This window comes from Hyperolius riggenbachi, chromosome 9 (assembly GCF_040937935.1).
Source record: "Hyperolius riggenbachi isolate aHypRig1 chromosome 9, aHypRig1.pri, whole genome shotgun sequence".
Classification (NCBI taxonomy): domain Eukaryota; kingdom Metazoa; phylum Chordata; class Amphibia; order Anura; family Hyperoliidae; genus Hyperolius; species Hyperolius riggenbachi.
In genome coordinates, this window is record NC_090654.1 from 43024509 (window position 1) to 43043409 (window position 18901).

At 45.8% G+C, this 18901-nt stretch overlaps 1 protein-coding gene across 4 annotated transcripts in view; it reads left to right on the forward strand.

Annotated features, from left to right (window-relative positions):
- The window catches only part of IL17RC (interleukin 17 receptor C), a 141971-nt gene extending 123520 nt beyond the window's left edge, over positions 1-18451 (forward strand). For all 4 annotated transcript variants that reach the window (XM_068251499.1, XM_068251500.1, XM_068251501.1 and 1 more), the window contains exons 16-19: positions 5679-5727; positions 11476-11571; positions 12368-12406; positions 16087-18451. In XM_068251499.1, coding sequence (XP_068107600.1) covers positions 5679-5727; positions 11476-11571; positions 12368-12406; positions 16087-16760 — 858 coding nt within the window. In that variant the 3' untranslated portion in view covers positions 16761-18451. The remainder of the gene's footprint in view (positions 1-5678; positions 5728-11475; positions 11572-12367; positions 12407-16086) is intronic.
- The last annotated feature ends 450 nt before the right edge of the window (positions 18452-18901 follow it).

The window sequence follows — 18901 nt, forward strand, 5'->3', positions numbered from 1 at the left end:
TAACTAACCTGGGGGTCGCTGTCACTATCTAACCTGGGGGTCACTGTCACTATCTAACCTGGGGGTCGCTGTCACTATCTAACCTGGGGGTCGCTGTCACTATCTAACCTGGGGGGGTCCCTGTCACTAACCGGGGGTTGCAGTCACTAACTAACCTGGGGGTCGCTGTCACTATCTAACCTGGGGGGTTGCCGTCGCTGTCACTATCTAACCTGGGGGGTCGCTGTCACTATCTAACCTGGGGGGTCGCTGTCACTATCTAACCTGGGGGGTCCCTGTCACTATCTAACCTGGGGGGTCCCTGTCACTATCTAACCTGGGGGGTCCCTTTCACTAACCTGGGGGGTCGCTGTCACTATCTAACCTGGGGGGTCCCTGTCACTATCTAAACGGGGGTCGCTGTCACTAACCTGGGGGTCGCTGTCACTAACCTGGGGGGTCCCTGTCACTGCCTAACCTGGGGGGTCCCTGTCACTGCCTAACCTGGGGGGTCCCTGTCACTGCCTAACCTGGGAGGTCCCTGTCACTGCCTAACCGGGGGTTGCTGTCACTAACCTGGGGGTCGCTGTCACTATCTAACCTGGGGGGTCCCTGTCACTATCTAACCTGGGGTCGCTGTCACTAACCTGGGGGTCCCTGTCACTATCTAACTGGGGGTTGCTGTCACTATCTAACCTGGGGGGTCCCTGTCACTATCTAACCTGGGGGGTCCCTGTCACTATCTAACCGGGGGTCGCTGTCACTAACCTGGGGGTCGCTGTCACTAACCTGGGGGGTCCCTGTCACTATCTAACCTGGGGGGTCGCTGTCACTATCTAACCTGGGGGGTCCCTGTCACTATCTAACCGGGGGTCGCTGTCACTATCTAACCTGGGGGTCCCTGTCACTATCTAACCTGGGGGGTCCCTGTCACTATCTAACCGGGGGTCGCTGTCACTATCTAACCTGGGGGGTCCCTGTCACTATCTAACCTGGGGTCGCTGTCACTAACCTGGGGGTCCCTGTCACTATCTAACTGGGGGTTGCTGTCACTATCTAACCTGGGGGGTCCCTGTCACTATCTAACCTGGGGGGTCCCTGTCACTATCTAACCGGGGGTCGTTGTCACTAACCTGGGGGTCGCTGTCACTAACCTGGGGGGTCCCTGTCACTATCTAACCTGGGGGGTCGCTGTCACTATCTAACCTGGGGGGTCCCTGTCACTATCTAACCGAGGGTCGCTGTCACTATCTAACCTGGGGGTCCCTGTCACTATCTAACCTGGGGGGTCCCTGTCACTATCTAACCGGGGGTCGCTGTCACTATCTAACCTGGGGGGTCCCTGTCACTATCTAACCTGGGGGGGGTCCCTGTCACTATCTAACCTGGGGGGGTCGCTGTCACTATCTAACCTGGGGGTCGCTGTCACTATCTAACCTGGGGGTCGCTGTCACTATCTAACCTGGGGGATCCCTGTCACTATCTAACCTGGGGGGTCCCTGTCACTATCTAACCTGGGGGTCGCTGTCACTATCTAACCTGGGGGGTCGCTGTCACTACCTAACCTGGGGTTTCCTGTCACTATCTAACCTGGGGGTCGCTGTCACTATCTAACCTGGGGGTCACTGTCACTATCTAACCTGGGGGTCACTGTCACTATCTAACCTGGGGGTCACTGTCACTATCTAACCTGGGGGTCACTATGTAACCTGGGGGGGTCCCTGTCACTATCTAACCTGGGGGGTCCCTGTCACTATCTAACCTGGGGGGGGTCGCTGTCTAACCTGGGGGGGGGGGTCGCTGTCTAACCTGGGGGGGGGGGTCGCTGTCTAACCTGGGGGGGGTCGCTGTCTAACCTGGGGGGTCGCTGTCGCTATCTAAACTGGGGGTCCCTGTCACTATCTAGAATTCAAATATACCAGCACTCCAGCTTTCTCAAAGAATCACGCTCTTTTATTGATATTGGTAACCACACACGCCTTGAGAAAGGGGGACCCTGCGAGGCCCCGAAACAATTGTCGGTCATTTCTGTGGATATGTTAGCTCAATAAAAGAGCGTGATTCTTTGAGAAAGCTGGAGTGCTGGTATATTTGAATTCTGGACTTATACTTTGGTGGTTTGCCTATACCACAATACCAAGCACCCTACCTAAGATGGTGTGCCCAGTCACAACTTTTCCTGTTCCTGTCACTATCTAAACTGGGGGGCACCAGTCACTAGCTGAACTGGGGGGGCACCAGTCACTAGCTGAACTGGGGGGCACCAGTCACTAGCTAAACTGGGGGGCACCTGTCACTAGCTGAACTGGGGGGCACCTGTCACTAGCTGAACTGGGGGGCACCTGTCACTACCTAAACTGGGGGGCACCTGTCACTACCTAAACTGGGGGGTACCTGTCACTACCTAAACTGGGGGGTACCTGTCACTAACTGAACTGGGGGGCTCCAGTCACTAATTGAGCTGGGGGGCTCCTGTAACTACTTAAACTGGGGGGCTCCTGGCACTACCTAAACTGTGGGGCACCTCTCACTACCTAAACTATCTAGGCCAGCCAGCCCAACATAACCACCAGCCAACCAGCCCAGAATCACTGGCAAAAAGGCCACAGCATCACCACCAGTCAGGCCAGCATTTACTTCAACCAGCCAGTCCAGCCACAGCATCACCGCCAGCCAGCCCAGCCACAGCATCACCGCCAGTCAGGCCACAGCATCACTGCCAGGCCTTTCAGCTCACACATCATCGCCAATCCAGACAAAAATAGTATTGCCAGCCAGGCACAGCAGCCAGTAGAGGAGAATTCAGAAGCCAGGTGAGAGGTGTCTACCATATTAATGGGGCATTTTGCCTATTTATTTGAAATGCTGTCTATTTATGTGCCTCATGACTGCTGAATTTGTCTTGTTGGTGGCCTCATGGTTACTGGATTTGTCTTTTTGGGGGCCTCATGATTTGTTGTGGGCCTCAAGATTGCTGAATTTGTCTTGCTGGGGGCCTCATGATTGCTGAATTTGTCTTGTTGGGGGACTCATAATTTATTGGGGGCCTCATGATTGCTGAATTTGACTTGTTGGGGGCCTCAAGATTGCTGAATTTGTCTTGTTGGGGGCCTCATGATTTGTTGGGGGCCTCAAGATTGCTGAATTTGTCTTGTTGGGGGCCTCATGATTGCTAACTGCGAGACTATGGGAAAAGCGGAATCAACCTCATATGAGACAATAGCATTGAGGCCTGGAACCCACTGAAAACCGCAAACGCAAAACGCAACCGCTAGCGTTTTGTCTGAGCGGTTTGCAAGCGGATTCATGCGCGTTTTTGGTCGTGTTTTGCAACATTGTATTTTTTTGCCCAGCGGGTGCGTAGCGTTTTGCGTTTTTATCCTGATTGGTCCTGTGAATTATTTTTCATTTTGTTACAGTGTGCTGAACCGCAAAACGCTAGCAAAACCGCTCAGTTTAGGTTTTGCTGAGCGTTTCCGCTAGCGGTTCAATATTTTACATTGAAGCGCTAACGCTCCCAAAATGCTGCATGTCCTGCGTTTGCGTTTCTGGGAAATGCAAACGCTCCTGTGGAAGTTGCCCCATCCATTAACATTAGCCCAGCGTTTTGGCAAACTGCTAGCGTATCGCAGTGCTGCCAAAACGCTGCCAAAAGCGCTCCTGTGGGTTCCAGCCCTAAAGGAGTTATCCGGGCAGTTTTAATAAAATTAACCGGGGGCTTCCTCCAGCCCCAAGCTCCCAGGACCTCCCTCGCCGCATCTCTGCTCTCAGCCGTTCGCCGGAGCTCCGACCCGGTCCCCGGCGATGATGTCAGAGCGACCTGGAGGTTGCTCTGTACTGCGCCTGCGCGATCGGCGCTGTCAATCACCGCCACGTGGGCCGGAGCGGACTGCGCAGGTGGTAGTAGTTCTTAGCCTCCGGCGAACGGCTGAGAGCAGAGATGCGGCGAGGGAGGTCCTGGGAGCTTGGGGCGTTCATTTTATTAAAACTGCCCGGATAACTCCTTTAAACCTACTTTTTTTTTTTTTTTTTTTTAGCTTTTTAAAACAGAAAATAAAACTGGGGGGGTTTTAAAAAAAAAAAAAATACATTTTTCAGGAGTAGGATGGATGAAATTGTTTATCTTCACAGTTTATTTTCAACTTGGATTTTCCATAATGTTCATGTATGAGTTAAAATGTTTGTATTTAGTTTAAATTGCTGTTGGCACTTTGCGATAGATAAGTGACTTTTCGCCACCACTGTCCTAATCTAATGTCCCACCATTGCTAAGTTCATGTAAACTAGTCTCCACCCGTGACCACACCCACATTTTGGTATATGACCACACACATTTTTTGCGCAACGTAGCCCCAATTACGGGGGGGCAGGGCTGTGGAGTCTGAGTCGAAGAGTCGGAGTCTGGGCAATTTTGGGCACCTGGAGTTGGAGTTGGAGTCGGAGTCGTTGATTTCATAAACTGAGGAGTCGGGTGATTTTGGTACAAAATCCACAGCCCTGTTAAGTATTAAGACTAAGGAGTCGGAGTTGAAGCTATTTTGGGTACCCGGAGTCGGAGTTGGAGTCGTGGTTTCATAAACTGAGGAGTCGGAAGATTTTTGTACCGACTCCACAGCCCGGGGGGGGGTGACTGTGGATAACCAGCACCGGGTGCCAAATACCCTAGGTACGCCACTGCCTAGCACACAAATAACTATGCTGTGTTCCTTTTTTTCTTTCTCTGCCTGAAAGAGTTAAATATCAGGTATGTAAGTGGCTGACTCAGTCCTGACTCAGACAGGAAGTGACTACAGTGTGACCCTCACTGATGAGAAATTCCAACTATAAAACACTTTCCTAGCAGAAAATGGCTTCTGAGAGCAAGAAAGAGGTAAAAAAAGGGGAATTTCTTATCAGTGAGGGTCACACTGTAGTCACCTCCTGTCTGAGTCAGGACTAAGTCAGCCACTTGCATACCTGATAACTAACTCTTTCAAGCAGAGACAGAAAAAAAGGAACACAGCATAGTTATTTGTGTGCTAGGCACTGTACATACACGTGTCTATCTCACCATGTCACATGTCAGTTCGGGTATCCTTTAAGTCTAGAGGGAGGATTTTGATTGGTCGCTCTGAGAAACATCTCCACTGCAAGTTTGTTGCTTTTGACTTGTCCCAGATCCATCATGAAGAAACTCAGTAAGAACCATTGTTATACATTGTTCCCATAATATAATTTTTATTACAATGTTTTTTAAAAATGGATCCTTTGATTTTGGACCTTTATAGTGCAAAAATAACTTGCATTTATACCCCTCCCGGCATTTGAATTATCCATGAGCTTGTCACTAATGGCATAACAATCCAAGGAATATTTAAACTGAACTCCAGGAAAATGCATATAAATAAGTTTAAACTATGTAATAATTAAAAAATATTAAACCTGCACTATGTATATCTGTACCTGCCTTCTGTAATCTCCTGCATGACAACTCTCATGACTCATCACTGTGCTGCAGCTCTGCAAAGTGCAATCAGGAGGGGCCAGACCAGTTTGTATTTTCTTGGAGAAAAGTGAGGTCTGGGAGCTGTCTGAGCCATCTCTGGCTGCCTAGAACTATATGAATCACAACATTGGTGGGACAAATCTACAACCCTTTTAGCCATTATATCAGTTCACTTACATTGTATTTCAGCTCCAATTTTTTCCTTTCTCTCCAGATGTTGTCTGTTTATGACCGAGAAATCCTCATCTGCCCTCTGGATAAATGTAAGTGCTGTGTTTTGTGCAGGGAGTGTCACATAGAAATTGTATCTACAGCATTAGCTTAATAGGTGGCTATTTATAAGAGCGGGTGACAGGTGGTGGGTGCACTGCTCCCAATGATCTGGGAAGCGCTTGCAAGGAATGTAGTCATGGCCGGCCTTTGACCTGAGCGAGGGGGCGCTCCTGCCACTCTTGCTGCATATCTGGCTGCTCGCTCCGGCTGGGTCTATCTCACCGCGTCTTGCCCCGCCCCCTGGTGCCGCTGGGGGTGATGGGGGGGGAAGACCAACAAACTGTTGTTGCGGGCTACGGCTCTGCCTCTAGGAGTGTGAGACTCCGCCCGGCCGATATGTCAGGATGGACAGAGGCGCGCTGAGGCTGCTTCAGAGAAGCGCAGCACTTGTGCCACCCTGCCCTGTGTCCTAAGGGGCGACGAGTCCTTCTCCTCTCCTGCTCCCAGAACAGAATCCCGGCAGGCGGCAGCTACCCACAGACAGTAATAATTTACTGTATAGAAGACCAGCAAAAGTAAAGTAAGGCTCCCCATCCCCAACCTCTCTACGTTAAAGGGGGAATGTGATTATTATGCATGCTGCTATATACACTAAGGCGGGGGGTCTGCATACACTAAAAGGGGATCTGCAACATAAGCCTGTATACACTAAGGGGGATCTGCCTATACAGGGAGTGCAGAATTATTAGGCAAATGGTATTTTTGAGGAATAATTTTATTATTGAACAACAACCATGTTCTCAATGAACCCAAAAAACTCATTAATATCAAAGCTGAATATTTTTGAAAGTAGTTTTTAGTTTGTTTTTAGTTTTAGCTATTTTAGGGGGATATCTGTGTGTGCAGGTGACTATTACTGTGCAATATTAGGCCCCACAAGCTCATCTTTGATGATACCAGCCCAAACCAGTACTCCACCTCCACCTTGCTGGCGTCTGAGTCGGACTGGAGCTCTCTGCCCTTTACCCATCCAGCTACGGGCCCATCCATCTGGCCCATCAAGACTCACTCTCATTTCATCAGTCCATAAAACCTTAGAAAAATCAGTCTTGAGATATTTCTTGGCCCAGTCTTGATGTTTCAGCTTGTGTATCTTGTTCAGTGGTGGTCGTCTTTCAGCCTTTCTTACCTTGGCCATGTCTCTGAGTATTGCACACCTTGTGCTTTTGGGCACTCCAGTGATGTTGCAGCTCTGAAATATGGCCAAACTGGTGGCAAGTGGCATCTTGGCAGCTGCACGCTTGACTTTTCTCAGTTCATGGGCAGTTATTTTGTGCCTTGGTTTTTCCACACGCTTCTTGCGACCCTGTTGACTATTTTGAATGAAACGCTTGATTGTTCGATGATCACGCTTCAGAAGCTTTGCAATTTTAAGAGTGCTGCATCCCTCTGCAAGATATCTCACTATTTTTGACTTTTCAGAGCCTGTCAAGTCCTTCTTTTGACCCATTTTGCCAAAGGAAAGGAAGTTGCCTAATAATTATGCACACCTGATATAGGGTGTTGATGTCATTAGACCACACCCCTTCTCATTACAGAGATGCACATCACCTAATATGCTTAATTGGTAGTAGGCTTTCGAGCCTATACAGCTTGGAGTAAGACAACATGCATAAAAAGGATGATGTGGTCAAAATACTCATTTGCCTAATAATTCTGCGCTCCCTGTATATACACTAAAGGGGGGGGGGGGGTGTCTGCCTACATGTACAAGACTAATAGCCTATATACACTAAGGGGGGGGTCTGCCTATAATAGGCAGATCCCCCTTAGTGTATAGTGTATATAGGCTACTAGTCTTGTATATGTAGGCAGAGCCCACCTTTAGTATATATAGGTAGATCCCCCCCCCCCCTTAGTGTATATAGGCTACTAGTCTTGTATATGTACTAGACAGATTCCCCCTTTAATGTATTTATAGGCTGTCTATATATACTAAAGGGGGAATCTGCCTACATAAACATGACTAGTAGCCTGAATGCAGTGACAGCCTACTGCTAGATATTACATAAACCGTTTTCTACTGTGGATTAAAGAGAACCCGAGGTGGGTTTGACAAATCATATTAGGACACAAGAGACAAATTGTGTATACATTGAACATCCTGTGTACCCTTTCATTGCTCCTCCAGCCCAGCCCCCCCCCCCCCCCCCCCCGGGCTCTACTGTCCCCCAATAACAAAAGCGCCAGGCTAAAGACACGCAGATTATCGCTAGCCTGCTAATTACCTCACCTTACCACCTTAGGACACAGAGGCAAGTTGTGTATACATTGACCAACCTATGTACCCTTTCATTGCCCCCCCCCCCCCCTTCCCGGGCTCTGCTGTCCCTCAATAACAAAAGCAGATTGTCGCTAGCCTGCTATTTACCTTATGCTGCCACTCCCCGCCACTCCCCCCTCCTCCTGTATAGCGCGGCTCCCCACCTGTGTCCCCTTTCCTCCCCCCCCCCCCCCACGCCTCTGTAAGCCAATTGGAGGTAGCTTATGGTGGCTGGGAGGCAAAGGACACAGGCGCGGAGCCGTGCTATACAGGAGGTGGGGGAGCGGCGGTGAGTGGCAGCATGAGGTAAATAGCAGGCTAGCGACAATCTGCTTTTTGTTATTGAGGGACAGCAGAGCCCGGGAAGGGGGGGGGGGGGAAGCAATGAAAGGGTACATAGGGTGGTCATTGTATACACAACTTGCCTCTGTGTCCTAATATGATTTGTCAAACCCATCTCGGGTTCTCTTTAACCGCACCATGTCAACTACATTAAATTGCACATTAGTCTTTTTGTGGGTGATGCTTGTTTTCAGTAATTACTTCATTTTCTATGCATTTTATAGGGAAATACAAGGGGGGGGGGGGGGGGGGGAACACAATTCCTCCAATTCCATCCATATAGTTTTTAAAATAATGCTTAGTGTGTTTTGCCTTCTTAAAACATAAATGATGTGTGATAATTGAACTGTAAGTGAACATCTGTGGTTACCCACAATGCACTGTTACTGAATATGCAAATTATCTCTTTATGCCCCTGAAGCCAGGCTTGCATCCAGAACCGCTGATATACAGTATAGCACCATAGATGTTCACTTAAAGCTGAATTATCCCAAATAACTTCTGTTTTAGGGAGGCAAATCATACCAAGCATTGCTTTTTAGTAGGAGGGCTTTTCGGTCTCTTTTAGTCCCCTATACATTCCTAGTGGTTTTGGGTCACCCTGAGCTGCTTGGTTTTAAAATAAACAGTGCTAGTATAGATAAAACCCACACATTTTATTTGCCCATTTTCCAGCTATCACATCATTTAAATTATGTTCCTAGTAAAACGTATGGGATTTATGGCAACAATATATTATTTGGAAATAAAGGTGTACGGTATTTGTGTTTTTTGTAACCTATCAATAATTACAAGCCCTCATTTGCTAAAATAACAGTAATATACCCTCATGACATACATATAAAAAAAAGAAGCTCAAACTCTAAGGTAACTATTTATGTGTTTTTTTTTAAACTGTCACTTTTTTTTTCAACATGTGTTGAAAGGGGCTTAATGAGGTATTAATTACTATTAAAGAGATTCTGAAGTCTCAGAAAAATGAGGTTTTTACTTTAAAAACCTCATTAACATTATTGCCCCTCTTAAATCGCTGCATCCCCGTTGCTGAAAACACCCTAAATCACCCCAGACTCTCTGGGGCACATCACGGGCTCTTTCCGCATAGAGGCAGAGCATTTGGCTGCAGCTCTGCCTCTATGCGCGTCCATCAGCCCGGATCGCTGCCTCTCCCTCGCCCCTCTCAGTCTTCCTTCACTGAGAGGGGCGGGGAAAGGCAGAGATGCGCGCTGATTGACGCGCAAAGAGGCGGCAGAAAACTCCACGACCGGGGAGTCAGAAGTGATTGAGGGGGTTTTCAGCTGCTGGGATGCGGCGATTTAAGAGGGGCAATAATGTTAATGAGGTTTTTAAAGTAAAAATCTAATTTTTTCGGAGACTTCAGAGTCTCTTTAAATTTATTTACCGGTATATATTTTTTATTTTAATTTTACTTTTTGGGCACTAGATGGCACTACAACAGCTTTACCAGGAAGTGTTCAATCTTTTTTACTTTACTCTCTACTTTCATTATTATAAAATAACCTGGCCCTTGATTGGTACTTTGATTGGCTGGGGGAACATGTTCCCTTTCACCAGTCACTGAAATGTAAATGAGCTTTGGGATTGCGTGAGAGCACACAAACCTGCCACTGATTCTCAAGATGAGCCAGTACATCCTAATAGAAATAATGGCGCTCAAGCTGGATGCATAAAAACATCCAATTTGAGTTGAAGGAGGTAAGTTCAACTTTATTTCCTCTATTTATAAACTCTTTAAAATAATTTTATTTTACTTTGGCACCTCTGAACCACGTACATCTGCAGAAATAATTTTGCTTTCGCGTCACCTCATTTATAAAAGTTACGGCTAAAAAGACTGGCACTTTTATGTGGGATCACCACTTTCAATTGCATTTTTTTTATCGGTTATCTGCTTGCCACTTTGTGCCATTCAATATTGGATCACATTGCAGCAGTGATCTGATCTGAGACTAAAGTAAAACTAACAAAAAAAAGGGGGGTGTTTGCCTCCAGACAGGGAATCCATGGCTCCTAATGAGGCTTCCCCCGCCCTCGTCACCCTTTGGGATCCTGCGCAGGCATCCCCCGAAAATACAGCCAACATGCTTGTCGGCTGTGGTGCCATAGCACCCGAAATATTTACCTTCCCAGCTCCAACGCAGGCGCAGTATCTGCTTTCCAAGCGGGCTCCGCTCTACTCCGCAGGTGCTTACTGCCTGCACCTGCGCCTGGGGCGTTGCTAGCCCCAAAGATCAGTGGCACGTGCCCCGGATCTATTCTGGGGTGCCTTGGATGTCTCCCAGGCAGAGTCAGCTGTGGTGCATCAATGGGGGGTATGCTGGGTGCTGTGATGCATGCTGGATGCTGTGATGTCTTTAAGGGGGCAAACAGGAGGCCGTGGTTCTTCTGTGGGGGCATGCTGGGAGTTGTAGTGCATCAATAGGAGGCCCATGGTAGTATGGGAAGGAGTCCACTAGAAGGTCTTGGAATGCTATGGGGGGATTGCCAGACATCCTGGCAGCAGTCCATTCCTCCCAGCAGAAGTCCAAACCAGCCAGTACAGAAGCCAGGTAACTCTGCCTAGTTATGTTTAAATGATACGGCTTATTTATGTGATATGCTGCATTTTTTTTGTTGTATTAATGGAGAGGGGCTTTATCCAACATTTTGCTGGGCAGGCCTACTTAGACCGCTGTTAAGTTCATGTAAGTTTAGCTCCACCCATGACCACACCCACACTATGGTGCATGGCCACACCTATTTTCCAGCTGAAGTGCCCAAAAGTTCCCTGGATCTCTTAGGATCCTAGCAACACCAATGACCTGCGCAGTAGAGCGGACCCGATCAGGCTCGGCTATTTCCGATTGAGCCCATTGGAAGGCCGATACTGTGCTTGTGCTGGAGCAGAGAAGGTGTATATTTACATCGCTGCTGTTCGCGGGCTGCCAGCACTGGTTACCCCCTGAGGAAGAGGATGGGGGAAGCCTCATTAGGATACAGAAGCTTTCCCCTCCCAAGGTAAGTACCTCCCGGGCTGATATTTTTTCACAGATTCTTTTTTTTGTGTGCTAATGATTTCATGATTTATCCATCACAACAACGGAATGGCTGACTCTGTATCCTCTCTCCCTAGACATGAGGTCCAGGTGGACCTGGTTGCGGGGGTTGTGTCTGCTGGTGGTCGCCTGCTTCTTGCTGCTCCTGCTGATAAAGAATGAAAGTCTGAAGAGTAAGTCGTGAGCGCTGATCACCGGGATCATTGTGAACAGCTGGTTTAGAGTGACCGTAACTGGACACACTACCGATGGTGCCACAAGTACCTTTGTTATATTTCTGATCTGTGTAGCCTCTTAGTCCAGATTGACTTCATATTTATTGTGCTCGGGGCAGTTTCTAGGCTAGAGAAAATGTGTGAGGATGTAAAAATCAACCTCCCCTCCCCCGTAGACTCGGGCACATTGTTGTGATGCGGTAACCAGAGGTGCTCCCAGTATTGGGTAAGCCTAATTATAGCCAGAGATGGTCGTCAGTATTAGGTAGCCAGAGGTACCCCCTGTGTGAGTAGCAACATGTGACACCCTGTAGAGGTAGCCAGAGGAGCCCCTGGTATTAATTAGCCAGATACAGCTCCACTATAAAGACCCCCATGTAGGTAGCCAGGGAGCTCCCTGTATAGATAGTCAAAGAGCCCCCTGGGTTGATAGCTAGAGAACCCCCCAGTGTAGACAGCCAGAGTGCCGCATGGTAGGTAGTCTGAGGTGAGAGTCCTGGAAATTGGGTTTGTACAATGGACTGCTGCTACAGGTGCCAGGAAGTGGGGGTCCGGCTAACAGGAAGAGGGGGCCCGGGTAATAGGAAGAGGGTGTTTGGGTAACCGAAGTATCTGCAGTAGTGGTCACATGGTTGCTATTTCTTAGTGAGAAAAAAGGGTATTCAGGAGTGTTTTTTCTTTTTTAATACATTTGATGTATTGCAACTTTATGAGTTCTTTCATGTGATCTGTATATTTCCTTTCTTTTACGCAGAGTGGTTGAAGTCACTGACTGCTGACGGAAAAGCACTTGGTAAAAGCAGAAATGAAATCCTCGTTTGTGAAATTTGCTTTTTCTATTTACGTTAGCTGCTTTGGATAAACAACCAGATTGCAGCCGTGATCTCCTCGTGACAATTAACGCTTACCTGCAGCTCTAATGACAGGTCTCATTGTTGTACGCGGAGCCAGTTCTCCTGGGGCCGCACATCGCCACTCCTGCCAGCAGGTTTTATCTTGTCATCATCGCCAGGCGCAACTTAACAGAGTCATTACCATGTAAAAAAAACAAATTGCGCTGCTTCTGTAAATCTGCTGGAAACACTGATTAGTTTCTGGGAAGCGTAAGAGAAAGATACGGCTGAGATGGCTGTGCCTCCGTTATGACTTATAACTACTCCTGGTAGTAAGTGGCAGAGGCAGGAGGAGTGACATCAGCCCAGTATTCATAAACCACCAGCTCTCCTATTCAGGCAAAAATAATATGCATATTGAGATAGAGGAGCCTACAAAAACAGAATACATTCTAGGTTTGATTTTAAAGTGTACCACAGACGACGATTAGTCAATGTTTTATACATACCTGGGGCTTACTCCAGCCCCATCTGCCTCTTCTGCACCAGGTCTGGTTAGTTCGGCCGGTTGCGGCCAGTCTGAGTGAGTGCAGTGCGCTCCTTCCGTCTCCATCTGGCGGAGACTAGTGCTGCATCTGCGCAGTACGAATCTCCGCCAGAGGGAGACGGAAGGAGCGCACTGCACTCACTTAGACTGGGCGCAGCTGGCCGAACTAACCAGACCTGGTGCAGAAGAGGGAGATGGGGCTGAGGCTGGCGGCGTGGGAGTGATCCGAGCAGATGGGGCTGGAGGAAGCCCCTGGTATGTATAAAACTTTGACTAATCGTCGTCTCTGGTTTCCTTTAAAGTAAACCTGAAGCGAAAAAAACTTATGATACAATGAATTATATGTGTAGTATGGATAATGAATAGAACATTAGTAGCAAAGAAAAGAGTCTCATATTTTCAGTTATATGGCTTTTTTTTTATATATAACTGCAAAATTCTGTGACATTTGCAGTTCAGAAACCACATTCTGTCTTTTAAGCTATAAAACAGAGCTGAAATAATGACCCTTTGAACTTCCCTGCAGTAAAACCTTATCTCAAGCTGTCTCACTGTTTCTTGGCTGTTTAAGTGCTTCAGAAAACAGGACTGTATTAGTAAAAATGCTAGCGCTTTAAAAAGTGCTAGACAAATGTATTTGAATGGGATGGATCACATCAGAGCGATGTGATTTTTTTTTTTTTTGCCAAATGCAAACGTGGGTCCTGCAGCATTTCTGTGCTTTTCTGAGGCGATTTAGCCTCAATGTTAAAGGGGAACTAAAGAGAGAGGCATATGGAGGCTGCCATGTTTATTTCTTTTTAAGCAATACCAGTTGCCTGGCAGTCCTGCTGATCCTCTGCCTCTAATACTATTAGCAATAGCCCCTGAACAAGCATGCAGCAGATCAGGTGTTTCAGACTTTAAAGTCAGATCTGACAAGACTAGCTGCATGCTGGTTTCTGGTGTTATTCAGATACTACTGCAGAGAAATAGACCAGCAGGGCTGCCAGACAACAGGTATTGATTAAAAGGAAATAAATATGGCGGCGTCCGTATGCCTCTTACTTCAGTTCCCCTTTAAAGTATAGGAAAGTGGAACATCGCTCTGAAAAGCGCTGGATCAGAGCGATTTTCCAAGTGGTTTTGTGTTAAAACCAGTACACTATACATAAAGTTCAGAAGCGCTCAAGGCTCAAAACAGCACAAAGTTCAGTTTAACTAAGTCACCATCCAGAAGTTCAGATCAACCGACTGAGCATCCCAGAGCTTCAACCGACTCCTTGATAGCTTGGGCAACACGTCACATAAAACATAAAAAGAGAGGGCACATAGCGTAATCCAATAATCATATATTGCCAAACACCATTCAAAAGTGATTTTGAATACCACCTCGTGCAGGGACACACTCCTCCCCAATGCTCCCGCACTCACCCAGTCAGCCTCCAACCAATCCGGAGGTCTGGATATATGGCATAGACCGGGGATATGGCAAGTCTCACTTCCGGTTAGAAGATAATCTAAAACCTTAAAAAGCGCCAGATAGTGTAAAACCTTTTAATATCTTTAAAAAGTAAAAGAGTTGTACTCACAAGCGTAGAAGATCATAAAACGATACATATGCAGTCTGCAGTCCCGGGTAGCCGCTCACACACACGCCGCCTCAGACCCTCAAGTCCTGCTGTTTTCTCATTCTGCCGGTCACGTGACGTAGCTCCGCCAGTACACCGCCAGTAAAACCAGCACACTAGCAGTTGAACTGTATCTTCCAAAAAAAAAAAAGCTACACAAAAACCCTCCAAAAATTGCTAGGTAGAGATAAAAAAAATCGCTAGGCACATGCCTAGAATCGCCTTGTAAAATCACTTTAAAAAGTGCTGAACATTTGCGATTACGCTAGTCCTTTTTGGTGTGCAATGGCCCTGAAACTCATTGGCCTCAATTATGGTGGCTTTGTGAGGTAATTTTTTTTTTATAGGTAAAATACCTCATGCGGTATTTTCCTCTTTTTTTAGCAATTCTGAAAGATTTTTTGGAATTTCCCAAACATGCGGTAAAACGTGCAGTAAATGCATAAAGTGTGGTAAAACGCACAGTATTTCAGCGGTAAACATGCAGTAAATAAATAACAGTAGTTTTTAATTGTCTTCCATAAATTAGGATAGTCTTTGGAAGATTTTTTTCTTTTTGAGGGGGGGGAAGTTGATTATGTAGCAACCTATGAAAAGTATATTTCTGGGCATCCCCTATAAAAAAAATCCAGTAAATATTTGTAGTTTTATTTCTACTATTTTCTATTACACAGCCTGAATAGGAACGACTCTAAAACAGCAATAGGAACTCCAGTAAAAATTGCAAAATGCATACAAACTGACTTTACCTCCAGGCACAGGCAGGTCTTAAACTGATCAGTAAATTATGTGCTAACATGCCCCCTAATTTCCATGAGAATATCTATTTTCAGTAAACGTAATACAAATTACCTCACGAATTACCTCATAATTTACTGCATGAGGTAAAACATGAGTAAAACCTACCAGAATTGCTATATGTCATTACCTCACGATGTAAATTACCATACATGAGGTAATTTGTTTGAAAACCCTACCAGAATTGAGGCCATTATTTTTCAGGAACAGAACACAACAGAAAAAAAGTGAATTACAGTGCCATCTAGTGACGTTTTGGGGTATTGCAACACATTCAGTACATACTGTAACTACCAACAGTACAGGTTTTGTAGATCAGTGTTTATCAACTTTATCGCATGCACCCCTTTTTTTTAATAATTGTGTTAAGTACCCCCTACTGTGGTTAATATCATCTCATATTTAAGCTATTAGCAGCTTCAATAGAGTTATCTCGTTTGAGATAAGTTACAAGTGGCAATAAATAGACAATACACATTACAGCAGTACTAATTAGAAGCAATGAAATATACCAAGTATAAATAATCTAAATAACCCAAATATAAATAAATAATAAATAAATATTTATGTACACATAGTTATTATTTAAAGCGACCCAAATATTAAGTTCAGGACTGCTATAAGTAGTAGTTGATAATTCTAGTAGGCCATCATTATTTATTTCATGCATTACTTTATCTTTCAGGGGAGATCTTCCAAGACCGAAAAGTGTTGATACTCTACTCCCCTGATAGCCCCGCCTATGAGGAACTAGTGGGTGTTTTTGCTTCCTGTTTGAAAGACCTGAGGCTGGAAGTGATCTTAGATCAATGGAAACGTACTGAAATCGCCAAGCTTAACCCATTGCCCTGGTACCACAAACAAAAATCTCTTGTTTTGGAAGAGAGAGGGTCAATCATCTTGTTATTCTCAGAGGGGGCTCGAGATAAGTACGTAGCGTGGGAACAACAGAGGATTCAGCAGGTCACAAACACCGACCCTTATGGATCATTTGGAGCTGTTCTCAACTGCATCTACCCCGACTTCAGAGATGGGATGTCCAAAGATCCTTACCTCGTCTCCTACTTTAACTTCTTCGGTGCAAATGTTGTGCCGGATCTCTTCAGTAAGAACCCAATTTACTCTCTACCGCTGAATCTCGAAAAATTACTTTTGGAGCTAGCGGCAGGTGGCAAGAAAAAATTAGGGATGGTGAAAGCAAAGCGCCTGTCCGCTAAAATCCGCAGCAGCTTGCAGGCTTCTATGACGAGGTGCAGACGTGGCCTAAACCGGCTAACGGTCCTCAGCCAGACTGAGAGCGAAACGTCAGAGTTGGGGAATGAGATTAAAATCGAAATGGAATCACAGCCACTCATGTGACCACTCATGGGTTTTGGGACACTATCTGGAACCCTAGTGTGATGTGCAGAAAGTATGTTGGAGGACCAAGAGCAAAGTGGAGACTAAAGACTACACAGGGTTCACAGACCCATCTGAAGGATTGGACATAGAGAGTCCATTAATATTAATTGTCTAATTTATTTTTAGAACTAAAAATATTTAAAGGGATGTTTCGTGGAGGTTCTCCTGAAGAGAGTTTAACGTTTTTCCTCATGTTTAAAAGCCTGTATTTATCAGTTTCCATGGGTGGAGCTAAGGAACCCTTACCTAACACCAGATGATGCGGACACAGACTAGTTCTTAGGAACTGATGCCAGAACCTTTACCTAACACCAGCTAATGCGGACACAGACTGGTTCTTAGGAACTGGCTTTTTCGGACTTTAAAACATTTCTGATTTGTTTTTAAAGATGTGAACTCTGGGGCTGTCATTGTAATCTAATAAGGGGATTTTACACTTCATAAAACATTTGTAGTACACGAGATCCCTGACAATTGGGCTATCCCTGGAAAACTATCCTTTGTGATAGGTTTAGGTGACTATTTAGTGTAAGTACAGATATCCCACAATGTCTTTCCTTTGAGCGGTGGCAATCGGACATGCTGGGAAACCTTTGCCAACTGCTATTTGGCATCTGACTCCTGCTCACTCCCTTCTCCATAGACTTTCTTAGCACACAGCCCATCATCAGGTTTGTGTGGGTAACTGTCACCTGAAATTATCAGGATCAGTTATTTCGGTTAGAACAGCCTAAATGTGCTCCAAGCTTTAATCTCTGCAAGATAGTTCTGTGTTCAGTCCTTACCTAAAGGACAACTGAAGCTAAAGGGATATGGAGGCTGCCATATTTATTTCCTTTTAAGTAATACCAGTTGCCCGGCTATCCTGCTGATTCTCTACCCCTAATACTTTTAGCTATAGACCCTGAACAAGTATGCAGCAGATAAGGGGTTTCTGACATTATTGTCAGATCTGACAAGATTAGCTGCATGCTTGTTTCTGGTGTTATTCAGACACTACTGCAGCCAATCAGCAGGGCTGCCAGGCAACTGGTATTGTCTAACAGGAAATAAATAGGGCAGCCACCATATCCATTTTGTGACGGTTGTCCTTTAACAATAACGCTTAGACAAAGATGGCAGCCCTAGAACTCACCCCTTTAAGCATGAGTCAGAAACGGTACCTCCATTATATCTTCCAGACAGGCTCCTAAGTCACATGAAGGCAGAATACTCCTCTTGTTATATACTGATATTTGGTGTCTGTAAATAATGTATGGTTGTCAGTTAGTTTCTGTGAAACAAGAAGACATCTAAAAGAGAAAATACACTCCACTCAAAACTAATATTTCGATAATGGGTGGGCAATGCTGGGTTCGGTCCCCCTACAGAAGCCTCTGGTGGTATTTTGTGTAATTTCCACCTCCTGTAAACGGAACTCGAGGTGAGAGTGATAGGAAGGCTGCCATATTTATTTCATTTTAAGCAATAACAGTTACCTGATTGTCCTGCTGATCCTCTGCCTCTAATACTTGTAGCCGTAGACCCTGAACAAGCATGCAGGAGATCAGATGTTTCTGACATTATTGTCAGATCTGACAAGATTAGCTGCATGTTTGTTTCTGGTTTGATTTAGACACTACTGCAGCCAAATAAATCAACAGGGCTGCCTGGCAAATGGTAGTAGGATTAGCCATACTATGCCAGGGGAAAAAAACACAAATATAAGTAGATAAATAATTGATCTACTTAGATAACACATGTATTGTACTGTCCACATTTTGACTTCAGTGAATTTTATACAGTAAATTAAGAGAATTCTGTTCCTGATGGGAACCATGTCTTTTGTCCACAGTTTAGGCTAAATCATTTCTGCCCTTTCCTTTTTTTCTTTTCTCCTTCAATCGCTGAGTCACCTCAGCCTTGCTTGTAAACACAAGTAGGTAGGGGATCATGTTTCAGATAAGCAGCTAGGCAGGGAAATAAATGGAAGAGGAGGAATATATTATAGATAAAAAGAACCCCCAGCATGCAACTGTTTGGCACTGACTACTAAAGGGCCAGTGCTCCTTAAAGAGAACCCGAGGTGTGTTTAAAGAATGTTATCTGCATACAGAGGC